This window comes from Corapipo altera, unplaced genomic scaffold (genome assembly GCF_003945725.1).
Source record: "Corapipo altera isolate COAL_440 unplaced genomic scaffold, ASM394572v1 61, whole genome shotgun sequence".
Classification (NCBI taxonomy): Eukaryota; Metazoa; Chordata; class Aves; order Passeriformes; family Pipridae; genus Corapipo; species Corapipo altera.
Window position 1 is genome coordinate 6,154,359 of NW_020884910.1, and position 22,551 is coordinate 6,176,909.

Genomic DNA, 22,551 nt, shown 5'->3' on the forward strand with positions numbered 1-22,551 from the left:
GTGACAACAGATTAGCCCCCCCACAATTCACATGACAGAAAGAGGTACAAAAAGCCCTCCCAAAATATTAACCACTGTCAGCCTTCTCAGGACCACCTCCTTACAGTTCTTCCTCTGTGTTGAGCAGCAGACAGATATTTTCCTTAGTACACCTCCTGTATTCCATTTTGTGTCTCAGCATTTCCAATTCTGTGCCAACTGGTTCATAATAAACATATATTCTCATTCCTATTGACCTGAACTATTTCTAATTCTTAAATGCTTCCTTATGCCTGAGGTCCACAAAGAATGCATGGTTTAGCCAAGCTGTTTTCTTACTATGCATCCTATCTTTTCTTAGTAATGAGAAAAACTTGCACTACTACCTGTAACACTACTTACACGAGATGCTGTCATCTATATTCAAAATTTTCCCCCTTCAAAATATTTTATTTACAAATTATCTATATTTTCTAAAGTCTTCCTGCTATTATACATAAAAGATAAAGAAGAGATAACTTTGGAAATATTTGGGGAAACCTGCCCCTGCCCTCTCACCCCCAGCAGGTGTTGTAAATCAAATGAAAATAAACCAACCATGCTTTTTGCCCTTTGTACTTTCAAGACCCAGTAAGACATTACCCTTATGTTTTACAAATTCTAAAAAAACTGTAAGAAGCTACAAATTATATTTTCCTCTCATTGTCTTCCCAGAGTTAAGATTATTCAAAGAACAAGGTCAAACATGGCATTACTTCTGAGTCCATTCATTGGTCTGTGATTACCCAAGTCTCAAAGGCTACATCTACACAACTTGTGTTAGCTCACCTTGGCACCTTTGGGGACAGATTCCTTACTGCCCATGCAATCTAACATGCAGCATTTGCCATGGGGCAGTATGAATATGTCAGTTAGCTAATACAAAAGGGGTGGAAAAAACAGCATGCTCAGACAAGTTCACCCTTCACAACACTCATAAGTAAACGGTTTGTATTCATCAGTGGTCAGAATGGCAGTGAGTCACACCATCCCAGCCTTCAGCCTTCCAACATAATCAACCTTCATAACCCCCTCTCCTGGCCAATATACTTTGCAGGATGCAGTTCCTCTTATTTACTGGGCTGCTTATGCCAGCTCAACAGTGTCAGAATCCATCACAAAGAATTTTTCAGCACCACAGAGGAAGTCAATATGCACAGTTATAACTGGAACCACATTAGTCGAAAAAAACATGTATAAACAATTAGAGCTACCAACTCAGTTTTTTTCACTTGCTTATCACAAGACTCAGACTTGGATTTAAAATAATTCAGGTCAGAAGGGACCTCAATCTCCTGCTCAAAACATGGTCAACAGGAAACCCAGACAATAGGCTCAGTCTTGAAAATCTCCAAAGACAGAGATCCCACAACCTCTACAGGCAACCCATTGCAATGCTTGACTACCTCTGGGGTAAACTCCTGAGCTTCCACACCCCCACTTATATCTTGCTAGAGTCTTCCATTCCAATTACAGAATTATTTATACTGAAAGGAACCTGTGGGGGTTCATCTGGTACAACGCCTCTGCTCAAGTAGGTTCAACTAGAGCAGACTCTCCAGGCCATGTCCAGATGGCTATTGAGTACTTCCAAGAATGAAAACTCCACAACCTCTCTGGGCAATCTGTGACAGCATTCAGTCACCTTCACAGTAAACAAGTGTTTCCTCATCCTCAGGTAAAACTTCCTGTGTTTCAGTTTTTGCCATTGCCTCTTGTCCTGTCACTGACCACCATGGAAAAGAGCCTGGCTTCCTTATCTTTGCACACTTCCTTCAGGTATCTTTCTTCTCCAGAGTAAACATTACCAGGCTCCAGTCCCTTGAACATATTTGTGGTTGTTTGATGCACTCTCTCCAGTAGCTCCATACCTCTCCTGTACTGAGGAACCCAGAATTGGACACAGAACTCCAGGTTTTATACTCACCAGTGCTGAGTATAAAAGAAGGTTCAAATCCCTTCACCTGATGCAGCCCTGATACCATCCGCCTTGTTTGCTAGAAAGGCACAGTTCTGGCTCACATTCAACTTAGTGCCACCATCCCTGAGTCCTTCTCTGCAGAGCTGCTTTCCAGCCAGTCAGCCCCCACCACAAACTGGTGCAGGCGGTTATTCCTTCCCAGGTGCAGGACTTTGCTCTTGTTGAATTTTATGAGGCTCCTGCCAGCCCATTTTTCCATCCTGTCACGGTCCCTCTGAACAACAGTACATCCCCATGCTGTTTCAGCCACTCCTCCCAGTTTTGTATCATGAGAGTACCTGCTGAGGGAATTTTTCTGATCATTAACGAAGATGTTGAGCAGGACTCATACCACTGATCCCCTCTGATACCCTCTGGGCCAGGACATTCAGCCAGTTTTCAGTTCAATTCAGTGGTTGCTTATCCAGCTTCTTTCTAAGGAGACAGTGTCAAACGTCTTACTGAAGTCAGGACAGACAATATTCACTGCTCTCTCCTCATCTATCAAGACAGTCATATTGCCATACAAGGTTATCAGGTTGGTTAAGAATGATTTCCATTAGTAAATCCATGCCAACTGACCAACTTCTTGTCCTTCAAGTGCCTGTAAATTGTTTCCAGGCTTAGCTGTTCCATCATCTTCCCAGATACTGGTGGCTTTTAGATTCCTGCGTCCTCCTTCCTACCGTTTCTGAAGATAGGAGTGACACTTGCTTTCCTTCAGTCCTCAGGTACCTTTTCCAATTGCCGTGTTTGTTCAAAAGTAATTGACAGTGGCCTTGCAGTGACATCACAGCCAGCTCCTCAGTAAGCCTGAGTGTATCCCATCAGGTCCCATGGACTTACATATGTCCAGTTTGCTTAAATAATCCCTGACCTGATTGCCTTCCATCAAGAATCTTGTTCCAGATTTTCCCCTGTTTTTGGAGCCTGGAATTTTCAAAGGCCATTCATGATCACAACCACTTTTTTTTCTTCCAAAGGACTTTTCTTCCAAAGTCCTTTAGCCACTCCTCAAAACTCTGTTCTCATGAGAGCCAAGTAACAGGGAATAACCACTTCACTTAACCTACAGGCTATGTTACTGCAGCTCAGTATGGTTGGACATCACTGGTGACACATATTTGGCTGGCTGTTTACCAGGATTCCAGCTCAAGAGAGGTGTTACAGCCTGGGGACAGCTGAGGACAATTACAGGACATTATTCTGTGGAATATTCTTCTGTAGCTGGGGACACAGTTCCAAAGTAGCCAGCTGTATACTTTCCTTGAAATTACCAAATGAGCCAAGATTTCTTAGCAATGCACCTTCCTAATGATTCGGAGAAGTACACATTTGATAAAATGTTCTTTGGTGGCTGCTGGAGAAAACTATGGCTGCAAACACTGCCTACTTAGTCAGTCCCTCTTTCTGCTGTCCAGTTTTTGCACTGGTAAACCATTTGGTTTGGTGACCAATCAAAGGCAATACCATTTTGGCACTTGTAAACACAGCTGCTCACCATTAGCATGCACAAAGACAAGGCACAGAGAGGGAGAAAGACACAGCTGGAACAGTCTTTCCTTGGATATAAAACTATCTCCTTTCTATACATTTTTTTTTATGACCAGATTACCTTCAGATGAAATTAAAGGCTCTCCTTGAAGTGTAGTTTCTCCCAAGTGTATCTGCAATGGCTTGTAATTCTCAGAAGAAATTTGAATTACACTTGAAATGTTAATTCCAAGTTCAGCCATTACAGGTAACAGCTGAAGGTTGTGGAAATCCAAAATTATAAAGTAATGATGGGCACCATCATCTGGTTCATCATCTGTTCAAAATACAACAAAACCAGATTAGAGCAAGGCCATTCAACAGCTAAACAAAATTAATTTTTTTCTTGACTATATAGAGTAATGCAAATAAAGGTCAGTTCTTTTATAACTTCATTGGGAAAATTACATATAACTTCAAAAACATTATGTGCATTAGACTGAAGTCTTCCGCACCAAACCATCTAGAACACAGCAGGAAGAATACAAGTCAGAAATAATAATTGTTAGGAGAAGCACCAGGAGAAAAACTGGAGAAGCTGATTATAATCAGAATGTCATAGCAGCATTTCTGTAATCGCTTCTCTCTAAGGAGTTTACTGTCAGGACATACTCACATGCTCTAATGATAGTTTAAGCTATCCTATTTCATCCTGTATAAAACTGGCACACACAGACTAAGTTACTGTGTCTTAAATGAGCAATTACATGAGTTAAAATAATTTCAAAGGATTAGCTGCAGGCATGAGCTGACTCACTGCTGACTGTTCCCTGCTCAACAGGTTCATGTTTACTAGGTGTGCTTCCTGTCAAAATCCTCATCAGCTGGTAATACTAACTCACACTAGTCCTTTTAGCTGGCCAGGGGCATATCTAAATTCATCTTAGAGTGCAGATGAGAAGTTTCATTGAGTGCCTGCTCTGTTTGGGCTTATTAGTTATGTAGAAATATGCAAGTAACATTTCACTACCAAAGCAAAAGGTTAAGCATTATATAAGTAAAAATGAGCCCTCTAGAAGCTTGACTCTAGTCTAAGTTTATTGTATAGTTTCCCTTTGGGGTCTACAGAGAAATATAGGTATTAAGATAAGTACCAGAAGATTTCATTCATCCAGTATGGTTATTTATTTTAAGTCATTAGAAACTGCCTGTATCTCTTCATTGATTCTGAAACATGTAGAGTTAGTGCAGGCTATCCTGCACTAGAAACCAAATGCAGTTTTATATTCTCTTTAGCATTCTTTCTTATGCCTACTAATACATCACACATCTAAGTCCTTTAGCCACTCCTCAGCTCATAGGACTCATGCATCCAAGGGAGAAAAAAAAGTAGCCTAACACTAACATCTACCTGTGCTCAGGTTTATAGCCAGGACTGTGTAAATGCTTCTACCACATGGAGCAGCAGGCTCTCTGACAGTTGCAACATTAGATAAACATAAAAGAACATACAAATTTGGAGAAAGACTGACTGAGGAAGCAGCCACCAGAGTCCAGCACATATATGGCATAAAGCAAAAATCAAACCCAGAAGAAAACTAGCCCATTATATAACTGCTAGCACTGAAACTGAAGTACATAATTTGATGTCTCAGTTACTGCAGGAAGAAAAGGCATGAACACATACAATTACTGAATATTAATAATTTCTAAGAAAAACCCCAGATGTCTGCCCAGTCACTTACACAGATACAAAAATTCCAATGCATACATGCTGAAGACCGCGTGCCATTCAAAAATTATAATTATGATTATGCTAATAATCATGACAAGTGGATAATAATCAGTCAGTTCTTATTATCAGTGACTAGTCCATACTCAAAAGAGGAAAGACATCAATGCAAGTAATCTCTAGACTACTCAAAAGCAGAAATATTTAATTTCAAAAAGGTGATAATGTATTAGGAATGGACTGTTAGCTACCAAAACCACCAGATACAGACTGTCTTTGAGTTCAAGGCATGGTTGTTTTTTTTTCTTTTTCTTGATACAGCTATATTAAAACAAATATAAAGAGGGGAGGTTTAGACTAGATATTACGAAAAATTTCTTCATTGACAGGGTTTTCAACTCTGTCAGTCTGTTATACTTTATAATACAAGAAGAAAGCCACCTCCAGATACTGCTACATCTACTTATTCTGAAATCTTTCTCCAAGAAAGGTTTTCTGTAGGACTTGTTTAGCTACTTTCTTTGGGTGTTACATATGCTAAAACATTTTGATATTGACATGCTACATGTATCTTATCTAAGTTTTATTTCTTGGACTGCACAATCTATCCTAACACTGAGCAAAACACAGTGCCCTCTTCAAATATGAAGCAGCAATGTTTTGATATTGGCAAATAGATCTTGAGTTTTAAACGTGGACAAAACAAAGTACTCCAAAGCTAGGTTGCAAGACTTCTAGTAATTTCATCTGCATTTTTTACATACCAATGTATTGGTCTTTCTCTTCCACTTCTCCCTGTCGTCGTTTCAATTTGGTGTCCTTTTTAGCAGCGGCTGGGGCTGCTGATTTTTTTCCTTTACTTTCTTTTTCAGCTGCCTTGTCAGGAGGTTTAGCTTTTTCTTTTTCTTTTTGTTGCTGTTCTGCCTGACAAGATGAATAAACAAAGTTGTCATTGCAGCCTTTGCGCAGAACAAAGGTCAGACGGTTGTAAAACTTCAGTGATTCAATTTTTTTATTGTAATACTTTTCCCCCTCAGCCACTATAACGTTGACGTGGTGAAGCTGTGTTGAACATCCTGCTTTATGCTGCTCGAATACAACATTTAGTTTATTATATTCTTACTCAATCATAGTACTAAGACTTCACATTAAAAAGGAACTGCAAGAGCTAGTCAGACATTATACGTACCAAACTAACAAAATGCATACGGGTAAAAAGATGAGTAAAGAATCACTGTGCTTTAGTTACTGCCAATACAGCACTTGCATCAGCCAGAACCCTTCCTTGGACTTAAGGGAAATAAGGCAAAAATTCAGTATCTGTTAAGTCTTTAACATCTCTGTTACCACTCTTGAGTATGGTGTAAAATGGTACCAGCGCTATTTTTACTTGATGTAAATATCTGTCTACTATGAACTAGAACCAAGAGTCTTGTGCTCATTTCACACAGGATATTATTCAGCCATTCTCATTATTTTCAAACAAAACCATCTACATTAAGCTCTGCTTGGTAATTTAAGAGTAGAGGATGAAAAAAAAAGATTTTGTAAGTATCCCTGAACCTAACACTATAAATCCATGAAGTCCAGAGTCAGTCTAAAATTAAATTAATCCAAAACATATTAAGGTAAAGTGAGATGTTGTAGAGCGAGAAAGCCTCCACTTTATTTTTACCCAGCAGAAGTACTACATCCAAACTATGTAAAAATGACATTTCATAATTATAAAGCTAAATAAAATAAAATAAAAATGTATTAACTTAACTTACAGTTACAATCCTGCTGGTGTCACTTTAGTAGCTATTAAAGCAATGAGAAAAGCCTTTCATGCAAATGAGAAAGGGCAGTTAACTCTACACAGTTGCTTTCCCTAGATACAGATGAAAAGCAGACTTTCAAGCTGTGGAAGTTGTATTTACTTCAAATTCAAAATCAAAGTAGAGAATATTTTCCTGCTTTTCCCTTCCTTCATGCATTCCCTTTCTGTAAAATTTACAAATGCCTTTGACAGGTTCTTGAAACTATTTGCACTGCGAAATTAAGGATTTGGAGGCTTTCATTATTTTCCTTTAAATTTGTTCCACTTCGGACATTTCAAACAAAAAAAATTTTGATAGTACTTCTTTGAATTCTAAGCTGATGAACACATCAAACAGAAGATATGATCATCAGGCCACAAAGTTCATAATCAACTTCATCTATTGCATCTGCATAATTTTAAGTCATCCTCAAATAAGCAGAGACATTTCTGGACTTGCCAAGATTCTAACCAAGAATATCACTTGACCGGGGAAATAAAATTAAAGTTAAAAGACTAATCTTGCCAAATCAAAGCCAAAGATTCCATTTTAATATTGAAGTGCCCAATCTTTAAACTTAAAATTTTTGTTTTAAAGTTTACTTATGAGAATTGACTAGTATCGACAAGAAAAGTAATTTTTTCTTGATTCACTATAAATAATTTGCTCTATAGCTTCAGCCTCTCAATTTCTCTTCAGATTGAAAAGACACTATTTTCTCATACTATTCATATATTTATGTGTCTTATGTTACCATTTCCTAATCAGTAGTCTCCTATGGGAACAGGACAAAATTCTAATTTAATCATCTAGCATTTAATGTTCTTGTGGTTGTGTGCTATACTTCATCCACCAACTATTCCCACAAATAGAATTGTTGATAAAAAAATTTACAGACTTTTCAAGTATACAAAATCCATTAAACTGCTTTCTTCTTGCGTCTTTTACATGCATAGTCTGCTCAGGTCTCCATGTCATCTCACTTTACACTACAGTTCTTGATAATTAACAGGGTAAATTTACTGCAGCAATTATACAGCTCTCTGATAATGGTGTTCAGTTGTATGAATGTTTGCTCGAAAAGGACTGTATCGAAATCAACTGTTCAGTAAGTTGTTGAAAGGTACCACTGACAACTTTAAGATATTAAAAAGCAACTGATCTGTGATTCTGTGCAAGCTTGGTGAAATTCCTCCTAGAACACATAAGCAATTTGACTGAGGCAATCTTGGAGCTAGTGATGATCTTGGAGGACATATGGAAGCAAGTTTTGGGAACACTGGAAAATGTAGTACTCAGTTCTGAGAAGCAGATTTCAAAATATGTACTATTATGAGAGAGTTCAAAGGGGAGGAGCATGCATAATCAAAAACTAGAAACCACAACATATATTTGAGTTTGTTTAGTTAAATATGTAATAGATTTCCATAGAATGCAGGGTAAGAACTATTGCCCCCATACCCAGTGAGAAGTGAAGCAGTAAAAGGTTTAAACAAGACTACGGTTGATAAGACCAGAAACCTTTTCCAAACAAGTCCCTTGCAGAGACAGTTCAGCAGTAATTACTGAAAAGCAAAAGCACTGCAGTGGAAAGTTTTAAGAAAAGGTTCAACAAATATATGCCAGGAATAGTTTATGAAAATATTATTCTGCCTTAGTGCCAGAGGAGGGAAGAGATAATTTCTCCAAATTCCCTTCAGAGAGGAGATTCTTAACAATAACTTCTTCATAGTGCTTCTATCCTAGATACCTCTCAAGTAACAACCTCTCCTACCTTTACTTCAGGAGAGATATATTCAGATAAAGCCAGTTTGTAGCTCTATTTGCTATTGGATCTAAGACTCAGCTAAGCCATTACTAGCTCTCACTCTAGCAAAGAGTTCTTGCATAGTATTTTTTATTTTCTCTTTTTTTTTCACTTTCTCACTAGCATTTGAGTAATTGACAGCTTCATCCACAAAATCTAATTAACTTAAAAAGATATTTCTAGTCGCATTTCTCTTCAATTACAGTTCTGCGAAGTCAAACATGAGAAGAAAGCTGAATTTATGGAAGCAACACTAGAAGTGTCTTCAAAAACTTAATTAAGCATCCTCCCTAAGGCATACTGATGTACCTTCTTTTCAGCTTCTCTTCTCTGAAGGTCCTTCTGTTTGAGACAAAGCAGTTGAAATTTCAACAGCTTTCCAGTTAGTGTAACAGGAATTTCTGCACCCCCATCCAGAATGGCTTTGGCTAATTCTATTACCTGCAGAGGGAAAAAAAAAAATCCCACAACAAAACTATTACTCCATTTGACACACACTTTACTTTGAATGATGAAATGAAATACACACATTGTACAACGTGTGGGTCAAAATGGCCACACTTCCAGAAAAACAATGTATCAGTAAGATGCATAGCTATTCTTTGGTTCTGAAGACCTCAAATGAAGTCCTATCAGCTATAGTATGAGATAAAACTAGAACAGAAAAAACTTCCACAATTTATGCAAAAATCAATAGACACAGAATTCTCACAGGAAAATGTAAATTTTTTTAGATTTTAAACAAAGAAGGAACGTTGAGCAACTACTTATTATAAAGTAATAAATTAAAAAGCACGTAACAGCAGATCAAGGGGAATAGTTTGGAGTACTGTTTACAAAGTGACTAGTGTCTGAGGCACTAGCTCTGAATGAAAGATAAAAACTTCTTGAAGGGAATTTGAGAGGGTCTGTCTTGGTAAAAACACACCCCCTCCCTGTGTAATTCTGATTCTGTTGGTATGCAGCCTAATTGGGGTGAAATAAGGCTATTGAATTTTCTTAGGGTGATGACAGCAGCAGGAACATACAGCTGCATTGTCCAGATGTGTGGCATTGACAGGCTGTTTTATGACTATGTTTTTTACAGCTTGTTTCCACTAAATTTCATACAACTCACTAACATCTGGGCCGTTTTCCTTGGAGCCTCATAACCACTTTATTTACTGCGAAAAAAATAAAATAACATAAAAATACCATAAAAAGTTGTTATATGTTTCTTTTCACTTGTGTTGTCCCTGTAATAAAGTTCACCTATGTAGGAAGCGCTGTTGAGGAATAATATAACCATAATATTTTCCTACTTTTGTTTTTAAGCAACCATCAGCTTTATTTATAACCATGGGCTGAATTAGGTGTTACTCAAATGTTCTGACATGTTTCTCTTTTCCCCTCTTGGAGCAATTACAGTTGGGCACATATGGTGTCAATTTTGCTTGCTAATATTCAGACAATGAAGGTGCACACTGCATGTCACTGAACTGTGTCTTGTCTAATGCAAACACCACCATTAGCTTTGAGTTTTCATAGCTGCTTGCCTAGTTTAGAAATTCTCACTTCTCAAGTAAAACCTAGGTAAGCAAACGTAGCCACTAAAAATGCTTCTCTGAATAAAACAAAGCCAAAATGGAATCCAGATTATTATACACTGAATTATTGTTTTATACAAATGAAAGGAAAGTACAGAAAAAAAATATCTTAAAATTCTGATTTTTTTCCTGAATCGTGTAACAGGGAGACAAAACAAAACATACGCATTTAAAAATCCTTCCAAAACAATCCTTTCCCTCCACCACAAATAAACCTGGTTATCTCCTTAACATACACAAAAGAAGATATGTCATGATTAAGATCACTTTTGCTCTACTGTTTCATATTCAAAGTAAGACTGCTTATTGGCTACTATCTCAACAAGTCAACCATTGAAGGCTTCTGAAAAGATACCCACTGACTTCTGAGTCACAGCAGAAAATCAAGGATTTCTTAAGAACAAGACTTTAAAAATCTCACAGACAGTAGGCACACTAGAAACTACTAGTCATTCCAACAAAAAATAGTCACTCAGAGCTAGCCACACAAATATGCGCTCTGAAAGAAAGATACTTTGAGGAAATATCATAGCAATTTCTCTCAGAGAGAAAAATTCTCATATAGGTTTTTTTTTCTGCAGAATAGATGTTAACAGCCTATGGAAAGTGATGCTTCTCAAGGGATTCTGGAAGGATTCTTGGAAGTGTATATATAGTAACCCATCTCAATGGCAGTTGCTGATTTATTGTTCATGGAAGAAGAAAAAAGCGCTTAGATTCTTAAAATACATTCTTCCTGAGAAGCTCAAAGCATTTTACCAGTCAAAAGCAATGCATCATGATTATTCTTATTTTGTAGTTAGAGAATGAAGAAATGAAGAGACTTGACCAAGCCCTGTAGTGAGCTGGACAACTCCTGAGGGGGTAGGAAGGACGAATTTTCTTATGTGAGCTGGTAGAGAAGTATAAACCAAACTGTTTAACAGAAGTACATCCCACGACTGTGGAGAGAGGTCAGACAAAGAAGACAAAGAAAAAATGAGCACAATACATTTGGCAATACAAAGAAAGCAAATAGTTTTTCATACAGAAATGTAAAATCTGCTTTTAGATACGGAAATTAAAAACAATCCTTCATTACTGCAAAAGACAGAACATAGATCAATCCATGCACGGCAGATAAAAGAAATTAAATTTATTACACATCCATATTTACTTCATCTGTGGTCCTCTGAGTTATGCAGGCACCTGGCATAAATGTTAAGAATCTATAGAGCCTTAATTAAAAAAAAAAAAGCTGAGGACAAAGATTTGGTAGGAATACAGAAGGAAGTTTTTTGGATACTATGAAGTGGATTCATTACAGATTGGCTATGCTTCATCCCACCAGTGATGACGTTTTTCTTACGTGAGAAACCATGGAAACTTGGATGGACAAAGTTAGGTAGGGCCTCTTTTCCTTTAAAGGAAGAGGAAACTTAGCATTCCTCACACAGCAGGGGTCACATTGGTGAAGTGCAGAAAGGCTTCAGTGATGCAGTATTTGATCTCATATGGTGGCAGTATGAACCACGCAGAGATTTAGCTGCCTGGTGCAAAGGGCATGTATTTCAAGCCACTCAAACACCACATGAGTGCTTGTAAGTAACACTATACTATTGGCAGATGTCAGCGCCATTGAGAGAGGAGATAGGTCTTACAAGTTAGGGAAACATTTAAAGCCAGAGTCCTTATGTTATCTTTCTTTGAAATACCTCTTTTTCAATATACAGAACCATTGTGGCTGCTAAATCATAATCGGAAAATCTTTCAAAAGGATAAATTACATTATTAATTTTCACAGCTTTACTACTACCTGGAAGTAGTAGCACTGCTTGCTATGGACAGTGGTCAGCCAACTTCATAATGTAGCTTTCCCACATCCAGGGTGAGCTTTCTAAAGCCCTGTCTTCCCTCTGGTTCTCGAACCTGTGTGATATTCAAACTATCACATATATCTCTTCCCAAAGAAATATAATAGTTCCTTGAAGAACTCCTCAGTAGGTAAAATCCTTAGCAGCTGACACAGTTTAAGTAAATTTGAAGCAAGATAGTCATCTGTCAAGAGGCTATATGGATTACACAACCAAGTTGTTAATTACTGTTCAGATGTACTTTCCTGAACAAAGTAATAAAAACAGGGGAAAAAAGCTATCTTCACTTATTACAATCTGCCATAAGTAACATGAATCCTTCATAAGCAACTTTCAAGATGAACTAGGGAAAAAAAAAGCTGCATGTGTCGTATCAATAAATTTTTTTTGTCCAAAGAAGATTTCTTTACACATACTACTAAATATTTCTGAATCTGCCAATGTCATTTCATTGACTACAGCATACTACAATCAATCATTCTGAAAGAATACAAGGAAGGATCTGAGCTAACTGAAACAACTTTTTTTCAGATCACACCTACAGTGTGTTGAAAAACAAATCAGTTTCTACTATCAGACCACTCACCTAATTTCATTTTATCCCTCAGAAGCTCTTCCCACCTATGATGTCAAAAGGTCACTTGCTTAGTCATCATCCTTCACTGGTGAATTAATGACTCTCAATTCACACAGAGCTTAAGGACTCACATAAATCAGTAAATCAATTGCATATCTGAACAGACTGTAAAACTTTAGCTAAGCCAATTGAATAATCTTTGTTACTCAATGAAGATTATATCAATATGTACTCTAGAGAATGAAAAAAATTAAAGTGGATTTGATGACTCCTTCTACCCCTCATAGTCATTTTCCAATAAAAACACTAAAATTAAGCAATACTGAGCAAATATGAATTCTGTTCATGTACTAAATATCTGCCTTTCTGCTGTGAGAATAATTCTCAGAGCAGCAGCAATGGCTGCTTGTACTCTCGAAAAATAACTTGTCACTCGTATGAGTGAGTCTGTTTTTTGCCAAAACACAACACAGCTTGATCTGGTTAGGAATAACCTATTAGGAATATCCATTGTAAGAAGGTCTGTTCTTTAAAGCTCTCTCTACAGAAAATGTGCAACCTGAGGGGGTATCTTAACTGTTTTAGGCTCAGCAGTGCAGAATGAGAACTTCTTCACATATGTACAGTGTTCTGTTTCTTAGTGTTACCTAGTGCTGTTTATGTTTATTATTTAGTACCTAAATAATGTTTTAAGGAAGATATAAATGGTGAAATAATCTAATTTAAGTAAAAATGAGAAAACACATTACATAAAAATTCAGATGACTTTTTGCCTCGTCTTTATTACAGGAGCTTTCACCATCTATGATATGACTCCTACCTACCATGGTGTCACCTTCCTGACCACTAACTGCTACCAAAAAACCAAACTACTTTAAGGGAAGTAAGATACAATACAAATATCCAGTGATTTGAAAGATCAGGCATTAGCATTGCTATTTCAGGAAGGAGGAGTTTTATGCATAGGGAAGGTTTTCTCCTGCAACCTTCAGATATCTGGGTTCTTTTAACACTCTGATTTGGTGGCAATAGTTGAAATGGCATTTAAGTGATTTCTGAAGAACTACAGAACCTAGACATTTTTAAAAAGAGAAAACAGGCCTGTCTGCTGTGATCAGACAGATGTGATCTGCTCAGATGAAAAGATACATTGCTATGATCAAATACTGAAATGTTTACATTTCAGTGTTATGAATCTGCCCAGCAAATCTTTCCATTATAGAGTAGAATATTTTATGCTTCTGAGAAGTAAATTGTCTCCAGTAATTTCAGCCAAATGAATCCACACAATGAACACTACAAAGCTAAAGGATTTAGTCATGCTTCTCTAACATTGCATCTGGCTAGGAAGAGAACCCAATCAGAGGCGGAACAAAAAGATTTAAGAAGCAAAGTTACCTCATTAACCCTTGTGCTGGCAGGACTCATCCAGCTACATCTTGCCACAGCTTTCTAAGCCTCTTGGAACCTCAGAACTCTCGGGTCAGCAAGTCTCAATGGCCTTGTGAGCTTGGCACCACAAACTAGGCAGGATCTTTACACCTTGGTCTAGCTTTGCAAGAGGGCTTTGGGCTTTTTTTTCATTTCTTTTTTGTTTGTTTGTTTGCTTGTTTTTTATTTGGTGACAAAGGATTCTGGGATTAATTGCTTTACTTGAAAAAAATTTCACACTCTCTATTGTCCTTAATGAACCAATTACAGTCATCTGAAAACTCTGAAGGCAACAAAACAGCGGACAGCATTTCCTTTGGCTCCTTCAGAGGATTCCTCTACCACTTCAAGGATGACATTCTTACAGACATAAATGATGTTTTCTCTAGTTACAGAGACATTTCAAAAAAACCTGCACAGAAAAAGCAGAAAATCTTATACCAAGTTGCATGTATGCAGGAAATCTTGTAAATTGGAAGCAAAACCAAGATCTCACCAATATTCTAAAGCAAGTTTTAAATAGGTAGATGAATTGCAAAAGGTATCAATCTTCTCTCCTAGAAAATAAATCACCAACAACTTGAGTTTTATGAATGTCCTCAAGCCAAATAATTACAAGTAACAGTAGTACAATAATAATGCATGTTTCTAGAATCCTAGAATTAGAGTCACTATTTTGAAATTAAATTAACATGTCAATTGTCTCATGTAAATAATAGAACGTGACCTCTCAGATTTTAGGAAATGGAAAATTAGAAGACACAGACTGTTTTCCTGCCAGAGCTCAAGCCTTCACCCCCCCCAGTTTTAGCATTTAGAAATCCTGTACTTCTTAACATGGCACATTGATCCTGGAAAGGAATACTGAACTGGAGATACGTTAGAAATATTGCAAACAACTACAATCTATAGGACTGATTGGTTCGAGCAACAACAGCTCAGTCTCATGGAACAAATAAATCCAAATGGAAGGCATATAATTTGATAACTCAAAGGACTACACAGGCCTCTTGATCATGCAGGTACATCAGATGCTCTGACAATGGCAAAGGCTGATGTAAAGACATGCTAAACATAAGCTAACAAATTTTTTCCTTAACATCCTTTTAAGTAATACTTGGACCCAGGAGGCAGAGTACTTAAACTCTCCTCAGAAGACAAGACACTGAGTATCTCAGGTAAATGTACCACCTCATGCAGTGGGATCGTACTATATTCTGTACTCCAAACTGGCAGAAGCTTGGTAAGAGATAGAAAAGAGCTGAAAACAGATAAGTAGATAATGCCCACAGCAGGACTGAAAGTCCCTTACCTTTCCCTGAAGCCAGTACCTCCCTAAAAGGCATATTCATTTAACAATTCCCAAGTGTTTCTTGAGCTTTAAACCTCTGCATATCCTGCCAAGTCCTTCTGCAATAAAATTCTCTTAACTTGCATCCACACAATACCACTTGACAAAGGCTGACTGGAGAACTGCTCCATTTTATTACGGCATTTAAGAGTGCAGTATTTATTTTGCTTTGTATGGGAAATAAAAATAAAAATAAATCTTTCTATCCTTCTGACCATTCAGCATGGCTGTCCAAGTTGTTTTTAGTGTCAAACCCTTTCATGAAAACAATGGCATCAGATAAGTTTTGGGTCCTGAGTTTTTCCATTTTATAGTTTTTAAAATTAATTTCATTCTAATGGAATGAAAACAAAATCTTTCTAACTTGTATTATAAAATAGAATTCTACTGACACACAGACTGAGAAGGTTTGGTTTTAAAATGACTATCTGTACTTTTGAGAAAGCCTAATCTTTCTGATGGTGGTGTGTCAAAACCTATATACTTCCACAAATATATGCCATTTTTAATTATATGTTTCCACAAGATACCAAAAGGCTTCCTTAGAAACATTCCTGTCTAGCATTATTTTTCAAACCTTTTTCTTTAGTGACACATATCCCGGTTACTACTGAGTTTGCTCTTCTTCAGATGCCAGACAACTCACAAGAGCTTGTACTTGGGTGAAAACATTCCTTGCCACATGTAGTGGGTTGACCCTGGCTGGACTAGTAGACCTGGACAACATAATCAAAGTATTAAAACAGGTAGCTGGGGAGCTCTTTGGATTATGAATACTGACTTTAACCAAATCCTGGAGAACAAGGGCAGTTTTAAAGTAAGTAAAAGCAAACATCACACCAACACTTAAAAAAGGGAAGTTAGAATAACATATGTACTGGCAACGTAATGCTGACCATTGCAGAACAACAGAGGAGATATTTCCTTAATGTCCTAATGGAGGATTCAATAAACAATAAATAAAAGGAGAGTAAAATAATTATCAATTCAATCATTTTCTTTTTGGGAAAAAAAATAAGGTGGCCTTTTCACAAAGAGAATAGTTTTCTATGGCAAGACTGCAATTCTATTTTAAATGGGAAATATGATTGAGTATAAAGCAGAATTTCCTATGTATTCTTTGAATATTGATGTAGAAAATGATGACAAAGATTAAAACTTATTAAATGACAGATCTAAAAATGCAGTTACAAAGAGTCATCATCCAGCAGGTGAGTTTCTTGTGGAGTTAGAAGCATACAACATACTGAGAATATTTAAGTTTGTCAGTGATCTGGGAAATGTTATAACCTCTTCAAGTATAAAATCTCCAAAAGATATAATAACCATGGGAGATATACAGAATGTAGCAGAAAACTCATTCATACAAAGAAATCTGGTTAATGTAGTTAGTATAGTGCAAAACGCAGTATGATTAGGTTTTGTTAAATTACAAGGCTTAAATCTCAGAAGAAAGAAAACAGGCCAAATTTGCAGGTTGGAGCACCTGTAAACCAGTAACTTTGTGAAGGACTCATTGGTCAAGGATGAGCCTATTGATCCAAAACTAGCTCTGCAAGGCAGCAGCCAAGATAACTTATGCAATCTTCAGATTTGTATACAGTGATATATCAAACAGGAAGCAATCCATTATGTTATGCTTGTATTTGATTGTATTTGACATGTATTCAACAAAAACATGAAGTCCATTGGGTGTCCACAATGAAATAAAAATAGTGACTTGTAAATGTCTGTTGGAGAAGATTCACATACTTAAGAATTGAAAAAAAAACCCAAAGAAATTTATTACACATTGTTAAATAAAGAGAAAAAGTTAAGGGAAAATTTGAACACAGTCTGAAAGCTTCAACACAGAGAATGGAAGATTAATTGCAAGATTTTATTTAATTTATTAAACATGGCTAGAAGTCATCCATTAAAAAATAAATTTTCAGTGATATTAAAAGTATATTTTATCAAGAAAGATCTTCCTGATAAAGAAATTAAATCATAGCATATTCTCAACTGTTTTCAACCATTTAGAAAAAAAATCCAATCTTGATTTAAAAAATTTCAATATACAGATAATTTTTGACAAAAAATACTGTGACCTGTGCTATGGGTCACGGTAGTCTCTTCTGCCAATCAAATCTATCTATCTACTAATTTCATAGAACATAAAAGAAATTGGTGACAGCAACACTGGTAAGAAATCCAACTCTTGGGTTACAGTGTTTAGAAATTTTGTCAGTAGCCTTTCTCACTCAAAAAGAAAAATCAAAACAATTTAGTGATCTTATTTTGTGCATATATATATATATATATATTTAATTTTGTAGTATTCACTACGGTCTCTTGAAAAACCGGATTAGATTTACACTTGAAAAACAAGTCAGAAGTTTTACACCTAACAATAAAAGTTACCTCTCAGAGAAATGACATAATTCTTGTAAGGTAGAACAGTGTAAACTGTAAGAATGTAAGCCTACAACACCAGCCCTTCCTAGCCTAGACTGAGAAAAACACAGAGTGCATTGAGTCAGCTTTTTCACAGCTCTGTGATCTTGCAGGGGAATGAAAGATAAAGAGGAGAAAAAAAGGCATCACTAAAGACAGGTAGGCTTAAAAACCAAGACAAATAAAATAATTTGCCGGACACTTTCAACTACACTTCCACTACATTTGAGGTCCAAAGCCTAGACAGTCCATTTACCTTTTCCTTTCTAATACAAATGCTTTTTCAATCACCTCCTCCTCTCACCTCCTGCAAGTTAGGGGATTTGCTGCTGTCACAGACTTCACTCCACTTCCCCTGGGTTGTACCCATCTTTTCTATTTAAAGCATGCTTTCACTCTTCCTCAGCACACTATACAGAGCCTAGGGCAAGGTGAATTTACTCCTTAGACTTGTTTTTATTTATATATATTAATAATAGATAGTATATGCATATATACACACACACACACACACACACAAATTCGCTATGCCCAGGAGTTTTTCTAACATGTATTCACCTATACTTGCCCTCGTGGAATCATAAGTCTAGCAAGGATTACTGGAGTGTGGCACACACTCCTCATGCTGCCTCCTATCCTCAAAATGCAGGAGATGCCATAGATTAAGAGCTGGAAAATACTTATTTACAACTGCTTTATTCTGCTTCAGTCTCACAAGATTCTAGGATGAGAATGGGATATGATTTGGATTTGGCACCTGATCTGATTATATTTTTCAGTTTGACAACTATAGGTAGGAGCCTTCTCGTGAGAACCCAAACTTAATATATTAATTCTTGACAGAGAGTGGAATAAAGATTAACATTTTTAATTCCAGTCAAGCCTTTTTGGGTACATGGGATGACTTGTCCCAGAGATGAGTCAGAACAGCATGGAAGGATGCTGATGGTTATAAGATTTTAGTTTTCCTGGCTTCAAGGACATGTTTTGAAAGTAACACTCTGGGATCCACAGCCAAACAAAAAGTGCTCTTGTCTCTGGCACTTATTCCTTTTGCATCTTTCCATGACCCTTTATCCAAAGCATCTTGGCTTATATGACAGAATCACAAAACTCTTCTACATCTCTTTCCCTTCCATCCCTCTCTCTCTCATGGCCATGACTCTTACTCCACTGTCCACTTCCAGCAACACCATCTAATTCCAGTCTTCTCAAATGAAGGGGCTACATGAGGATCCATCTTCTTTCATAATCACCTTGGTACTACTTCCCAGCTTCAGCTTGTTCCCTTACTAGTATGGGACACAATTCCTTCTCAGAATTTCCTGGATAACATAAAGGCAACTTTCTTGACCCGGTCCCAGTGAATCCAACAAAACTGGGAAATAACTCTTAACAAGAAAAAGAAAAAAAAATCCTTCCAATCCACACAGCCCCTGAACTCAATCTCACCAGAATTTTTAAGGGGAAAAAAAAAATAAAAAAAATCAGCATCATGAACAATCTAGTGTGGAAAATTAAGCCTTGAATAGACTTTCAAAATTTAAACTTTGGAAACTAAAACACCATCTTATTTAGTAGTGGTAAAGTACCTTCATGACACGTGACATTAACAGAAAACTGACAAAACATGATATTATTAACATTAATAGAAAACTGACAAAACAAACAGGTATATAACAATAAAAGATACATACCTTGCTTATAAAATGCATATATTTTTAGTTTCAGGTCTTGTCTGTTGGAAAAACTGTACATGACAAATTATGAAATCTGTTGATATTTTACAGAAAGCATTAACAGTCTCCCTCCCATGTGTAAGGAAAAAAATTATTTCCACAGCATCTTTATGACAGAATCAGCCCATCATCATTCAATTAAATGCTGAAATTACCAATCAGGACTCCTACCCCCAGCAAGTCATATAATGGTCAGAAAAGGTGTTAGACACTTAATTCTCCTGGATTTGGAAATTTTTTAGCTACATATGCATAAACCCTGCTATGATCCTCTTCATTTTGTACATTAAGAGTGATATGAAATAAAATACAGTAAGATGATAGAAACCCTGAAGGGAAATAACTTAGAACAAACAATAGGAATTATTTTAATATGATATATAATTAGCTTGCAATATATCATGAGCAGTTTGTTAAAGTTTCCTGACTTGTAGGCACTGCAGACTGCTGCACTGAGATTTATTAAAAACCCCTGCATTTCAGTAGATGCAAAGTGCAAGACCAATGACATGCGTAACAATGTTACTATTAATACCTTTGATAACCACATTACTATGCACATTATTAGTTCCAAATTCACACACATGTACATGTCATACGTTCAAAGACCACTGAACATCAAGGATCTCATTTACAGGCTTCCTAAGAAAGGAATGTGCACTTGTGGTAATGACAGTTTCTTGAATCCTGCCACAGAGAGAACTGTAAGTGGTGACGATAGAAACTCTCCTCTCAGAACATTTCACAACCCTGTGTTCTGGTATTTTTTTATCTTTGCTGCAGTGAGAGCTTTGAATGCACAAACTGCACATAGAATCTACGTGAATGTTCAGGAGCAAATTCTGCCCAGTAAGGCAGGATCTTAATGGTGTGGCAACATGATCAATCTTTTAATTCGCTACAGCCTGAACGGAAACTGAGTCCAAGCAAAAGGTCAGAACAGGCATTTTATATTCTCTGTTAAAGGAGGGGAGGGAAAAAATGTCTTTGAGGAGTAAAGTAAGTAGCTAATGAGACACAGCACCGACAGCTGGAATTTAATAAGTATCCACTTCACAAGGAAAATTGCTCTTAGTAATTAAATACAGGTATCATACAAAGCTTCTGCTTAGAGCTAGACTTCAAAATCCTTCTGTCAGTAGGACTGAAGAGGTTTTACGTACCAGGTAATATAAGGGTGAGTTTGCCTGGGAGGCTAGTCCTAAACGAAGAGGGTTAATTGCATAAAATTCACAGTCATGTCAGTGGTAAATAATTCCAAAGGGACTTGTTCAGACAGTAGCCTGGCATTACTGAAAAACAGACCTCAACTAAAAAGACCTGTTATAAAGTCCACCAAAACCTGAGACACATAAAAAGTTTATTGGTCATTGCAGAAATAAAATGCAAACAAGATCTTTTTAGAGGGATCCAAAATTCTTTATGCTCCAGGTCTGCAGGACCATAAAACTCTACCTGAGAAAATTTTAAACAATCTTCCAATTAATCATAGGATTTTATAGCCTCTCACAAGCTGTAAGTAAAACATTAACAAGGTAGGAAGTCCTTTTTGTATTAGGCATGATTCCAAACCCCACTGACATATCCCATTAGACAGACCAGATTAGAATGTAACATCAAACAGATAATAACGGATAGTAGCACACAGAATTGTGTTTCATTGAGGGGACTGCATTCCCATAAACGAAGGTAAAAGTCTCTAAATTACTGGGAGCTCTGAGAGACCAGAGTCTGACTGGTTTTCTATAATTTGAGACATCACCATCAAAATATGACCATGTAATATATCCTTAAACAATAAAACTCTTATCCCTGAAAAGAACACTGTTGGTATCACAAAAAAACCCAGTTAAAGTATGTAGATGGCTGAATATTTTTACCAACTGAATCCAATAGCTTTGCATTTACTCAGGAATGCATAACACAATCACACAGCTGTATTTACTTCAGTGTAAAAGAGCACTGACTCTACAATACGTTTTAACCTACCTCATAGTACATAGGCACATCCTTAACCTTTTTTCCCTTTTGACTCCCACATTCTGTGATCTGCAAGTAAAATAAAGCATTCTACTGTGAGAAGATTTTATGTTTACATAGATTATTTTGCTCATTATTCCTTTTTGCAAACACTACATTTAAACTCCAAAACAGTGAGGAATCATCTTATGGTACCCCTGCACCTTAGGGAGGGAGTTTTTGTGGTCGGCACCTTGAAGAAAAGTCTGTAGCAAAACTTCATCACATCCCTTCATTACAGGGAGCAGAGCAGCTTATACAGTAAGCTTACCTTTTCCCATTTTTAACTCTTATGAATTAGAGCAATGAATCTGGTGAAAGGTGTAGAGAGTAAGTCATATGAGGAGCAGTTGAGGGAGCTGGAGAAATCCTTTTCTCAGTGGAGACGTCATTGCTCTCTGTAACTATCTGAAAGGAGGTTTTAGCAAGGTGGAGGTTTGACTCTTCTCCCAGGTAACCAGCGACAGAACAAGAGGAAATGGCCTCAAGTTGTGCTAGGGGAGGTTTGGGTTGGACATCAGGAAGAATTTCTTCACTGAAAGGGGTGTCAAGCATTGGAATGGGCTGCCCAGGGAGATAGTGGGGTCACCATCCCTGGAAGCGTTCAAGAAACGACTGGACGTGGCACTCAGTGCCATTGCCAAGCTGGTGAGGTGGTGTTTGGTCAAAGGCTGGACTCAATAACCTTGGAGGTCTTTTACAACCTTAGTGATTCTGCGAATTAGTGTAATTTTTGAAACTTCCACAGAGTAATTTATCGTTACCAGAGG

At 37.0% G+C, this 22,551-nt stretch overlaps 1 protein-coding gene across 12 annotated transcripts in view; it reads right to left on the minus strand.

Annotated features, from left to right (window-relative positions):
- SPAG17 (sperm associated antigen 17) overlaps positions 1-22,551 on the minus strand; it is a 97,755-nt gene that overhangs the window by 66,465 nt on the left and 8,739 nt on the right. For all 12 annotated transcript variants that reach the window (XM_027653304.1, XM_027653310.1, XM_027653309.1 and 9 more), the window contains exons 3-6: positions 21,752-21,811; positions 9,099-9,230; positions 5,948-6,107; positions 3,594-3,788 (exon numbers count right to left, since the gene is read on the minus strand). In XM_027653304.1, coding sequence (XP_027509105.1) covers positions 3,594-3,788; positions 5,948-6,107; positions 9,099-9,230; positions 21,752-21,811 — 547 coding nt within the window. The remainder of the gene's footprint in view (positions 1-3,593; positions 3,789-5,947; positions 6,108-9,098; positions 9,231-21,751; positions 21,812-22,551) is intronic.